At 41.1% G+C, this 3,544-nt stretch overlaps 1 protein-coding gene and 1 pseudogene across 1 annotated transcript in view; both read left to right on the forward strand.

The window, feature by feature from the left end:
- Positions 1 to 405, forward strand: part of LOC111785265 (neutral ceramidase 1-like) — a 10,462-nt gene extending 10,057 nt beyond the window's left edge. The window contains exon 8 of the mRNA XM_023665674.1: positions 317 to 405. Within this exon, the coding sequence (XP_023521442.1) occupies positions 317 to 405 (89 nt within the window). The remainder of the gene's footprint in view (positions 1 to 316) is intronic.
- The window catches only part of LOC111785264, a 7,304-nt pseudogene continuing 3,785 nt past the window's right edge, over positions 26 to 3,544 (forward strand).

A 3,544-nucleotide genomic window follows, 5' to 3' on the forward strand; every position in this document is an offset into this window, starting at 1 on the left:
TCTGATTCTTCTGCAATTTTTCTTCTTACTTATTGATTAATCTTTCACACTCACCATTGAGTTCATCGTGTGCTTGCTTTTCGCTTCTTCTTCCTTCATTCCCACTCCACTTATAAGCTTCGCGTGTGTTCTATCCATCTTCATCATTCTGCAAGGAACACTCCCAGTTTCATCGATTTGATTCTTCGTGGGATTTGAGAACTTTCTTCTTCATCCGATTAGCTTGAGGTACTGTAATTACTGCTCTCATTCGATCTTAGTTTCTAGGTTTGATTTGGAGTTTTGTTGCGATTTCTTGTTTCTCATTGAATCTAAGTTCGGTATGCCGATCCATTGCCGATTGGAGTGGATAGGGGCTTCTTCAATGATAAGCTCTGGAGTAATGGCGTTGAAGAGACTTGGTGAAGTTTGAAATGGTGTGATTGTTCGTTTTAGGTTTTGAATGTGTGGGTTTGTTGCAAATACTATTGTTGTTTTAGATCAGAAATGGTACCCATTTCTTGATTTCATGTTTTATTTTGAGGTGTTCGCTTATGTCTTTGTGATATTGTGAGATCCCTCGTACCATTTCTTATATGGTCGTGGAACCCTCTCCCTGATAGACGCATTTTAGAAATTGTGAGGCTAACGACGATACATAACGGGCCAAACTGGACAATATCTGTTAGCAGTAGGCTTAGGCTGTTACAAATGGTATTAGAGCCAGGCACCGAGTGGTGTACCAGCGAGGACGCTGGCTCCTAAGGGAGGTGGATTGTGAGATCCACATCGGTTGGAGAGAGGAACAAAGCATTTCTTACAAGGGTGTGTAAATCTCTCACTAATAGATGTGTTTTAAAAACCGTGAGGTTGACGACGATATGTAGCGGGCCAAAGCAGACAATATCTGTTAGCGGTGGGTTTGGACTATTATAAAATGGCATTAGAGCCAGACACTGAGTGGTATACCAGCGAGGACGCTAGCCCTCCAAGGGGGTGGATTTTGAGATCCCACATCGATTGGAGAGGGGAACAAAGCATTTCTTATAAGGGTGTGGAAACCTCTCCCTAATAGACATGTTTAAAAACCGTGAGGCTAACGACGATACGTAGTGGGCCAAAGCAGGCAATATCTGTTAGCGATGGGTTTAGGCTGTTACAAATGGCATTAGAGCCCGACCCTGAGTGGTGTACCAGCGAGGACGCTGGACCCCAAGGGGGGTGGATTGTGAGATCCCACATCTATTGGAGAGGGGAACGAAGCATTTCTTATAAGGGTGTGGAAACCTTTCCCTAATAGATGCGTTTTAAAAACCGTGAGGCTGAAAACGATACGTAATGGGCCAAAACGTACAATACCTGTTAGCGGTGGGGTTGTTCTGTTACAGTTATGGTCTATATTGTATACACTTTCCATGGCTGCTTGATGGCTCTTTAAGAGGTAAAGAGTTGTAAACGTACAAGGAAATGTGCATAGTACTTTAATACGTTAAGGAATGAACATAGCAGACAAACATTTCAACCGCATGCATATATGTGCTTTATATTGTTTGCCTTTCTCTTTCTGCCACTTTATATTTCTCTTCAAAAGTTTTGTTTTTTTCATTAGTTGAAGGTGGCTTATTGTGGCTGAGATTTTGAGTTATGTTTATGAAATGACCTGTAATATACATGTTGTGAAGGATGATCAAAATAACGGATTAAGGGCAGATCGATCGATTTGGTAGAGTTCGATGGGGCTATCTTCTCTGTTCGATCGTACCGTTCGAAGATCATTGGGATCTATCTGGTTGTGTGTTTATATGTTAGTGATTCTACAAAGTAATAGAAGAGTGCTATCAGAATCCAAGTATCTAATTGGTCTTGGAAGCCATGACATCACTGGACCAGCAGCAGATGTCAACATGATGGGATATGCAAACACGGAACAAATAGCATCTGGAGTTCACTTTAGATTACGAGCTCGTGCATTCATCGTTGCGGAGCCTCAAGGAAAGCGGGTCGTTTTTGTAAATCTTGATGCTTGTATGGCCTCACAGATTGTGACAATTAAGGTGCTTGAGAGACTGAAGGCAAGGTAGTGTTTCTTCCCCTTCATCGTGCTGCCGAACACGTTTCTTGAGTTCTAAGTTCTAACTCCGTTTGTACGTTGTTACCGAGCGTTTTTCGTTAGGATGCATAAGTTTCTATGTAGGCAAAAGGTTTTGACAAAAGGGGAGCCAAATTATCTAAAAAATGTAAACCTTGAAGAATTTTGACTAAACTATTCATCCTAATGTTTGTAGGTTTGGGGACTTATACACTGAAGAGAATGTTGCTATTAGTGGAATCCATACTCATGCTGGCCCAGGTGGGTATCTCCAGTATGTTGTGTACATTGTGACATCTCTTGGATTCGTGCGCCAGTCGTTCGACGTCCTTGTGGACGGTATCGAGAAGAGCATCATACAAGCTCACGAAAATCTCTTGCCAGGATCAATCTTAGTAAACAAGGGTAAGCTCATCACTTTCTTTTGGTGCATAAAATTTACCGCTAACAGTTATTGTTCTATTTAGGCTTTCCCTTTCGAACTTCCCTTCAAGATTTTTAAAACGCATCTGCTAGGGAGAAGTTTACATACCCTTATAAAGAATGCTTCATTCTCTTCCCCAACCGATGTGGGATCTCAAAATCCACCCCTTTTGGAGTCCAGTGTCCTCGTTGACACACCGCCTAGTATGCACCCCCTTCGGGGTTCAGCCTTCTCTCTGTCACATTGCTAGTGTCTGGCTCTAATACTATTTGTAACAGCCCAAGTCCACCGTTAATAGATATTGTTTTCTTTGGACTTTCCCTTTTGGGCTTTCCCTCAATATTTTTAAAACACCGTTAATAGAATGTTTCGTTCTCCTCCCCAACTGACGTGGGATCTCACACTAATGCGTGCAATAAAGTATTCAAACGCTAGTTAATTTCCTGCTAAAGATAGATTCTATATCTCTTTGTGATCCTAAAAGAATTTGCATTTTGAATAAAAAGGTTTATTTAGTTTATAACTCATCACTTGTATGATCACAACCTTTTGGAATACTTAGAAACTTGTTATTTAAATCTTTAACCTTTTGGAATGGGATTAATATTCTTACAGGAGAACTCATTGATGCTGGCGTGAACCGCAGCCCGAGTGCTTACCTAAATAATCCTGCCTCGGAGCGTGGCAGATACGAATATGATGTTGACAAAGAGATGACACTTTTGAAGTTCATAGATGATCAATGGGGTCCTGTGGGTAGCTTCAATTGGTTTGCGACTCATGGAACGTCTATGAGTCGTACGAACTCGCTAATTAGTGGCGATAACAAGGGCGCTGCTGCAAGATTTATGGAAGATTGGTTTGTGCAGAAGGGTATTGGAACCTTGCAAACTGGTAAATCTGAAGCTGATAGTATTCCACGCAGAGTCTCAAACATTATTCCTGAAGCATATAAAGATGGTAAGTTGCTAAACTCTCGAAGATTGATTCTTGAACTTTAACGAGTTTCGTTTATAAACTCTTGAAATTGTATTTAGTAGGTTACTTTAAAA

This window comes from Cucurbita pepo, unplaced genomic scaffold (assembly GCF_002806865.2).
Source record: "Cucurbita pepo subsp. pepo cultivar mu-cu-16 unplaced genomic scaffold, ASM280686v2 Cp4.1_scaffold000424, whole genome shotgun sequence".
Classification (NCBI taxonomy): domain Eukaryota; kingdom Viridiplantae; phylum Streptophyta; class Magnoliopsida; order Cucurbitales; family Cucurbitaceae; genus Cucurbita; species Cucurbita pepo.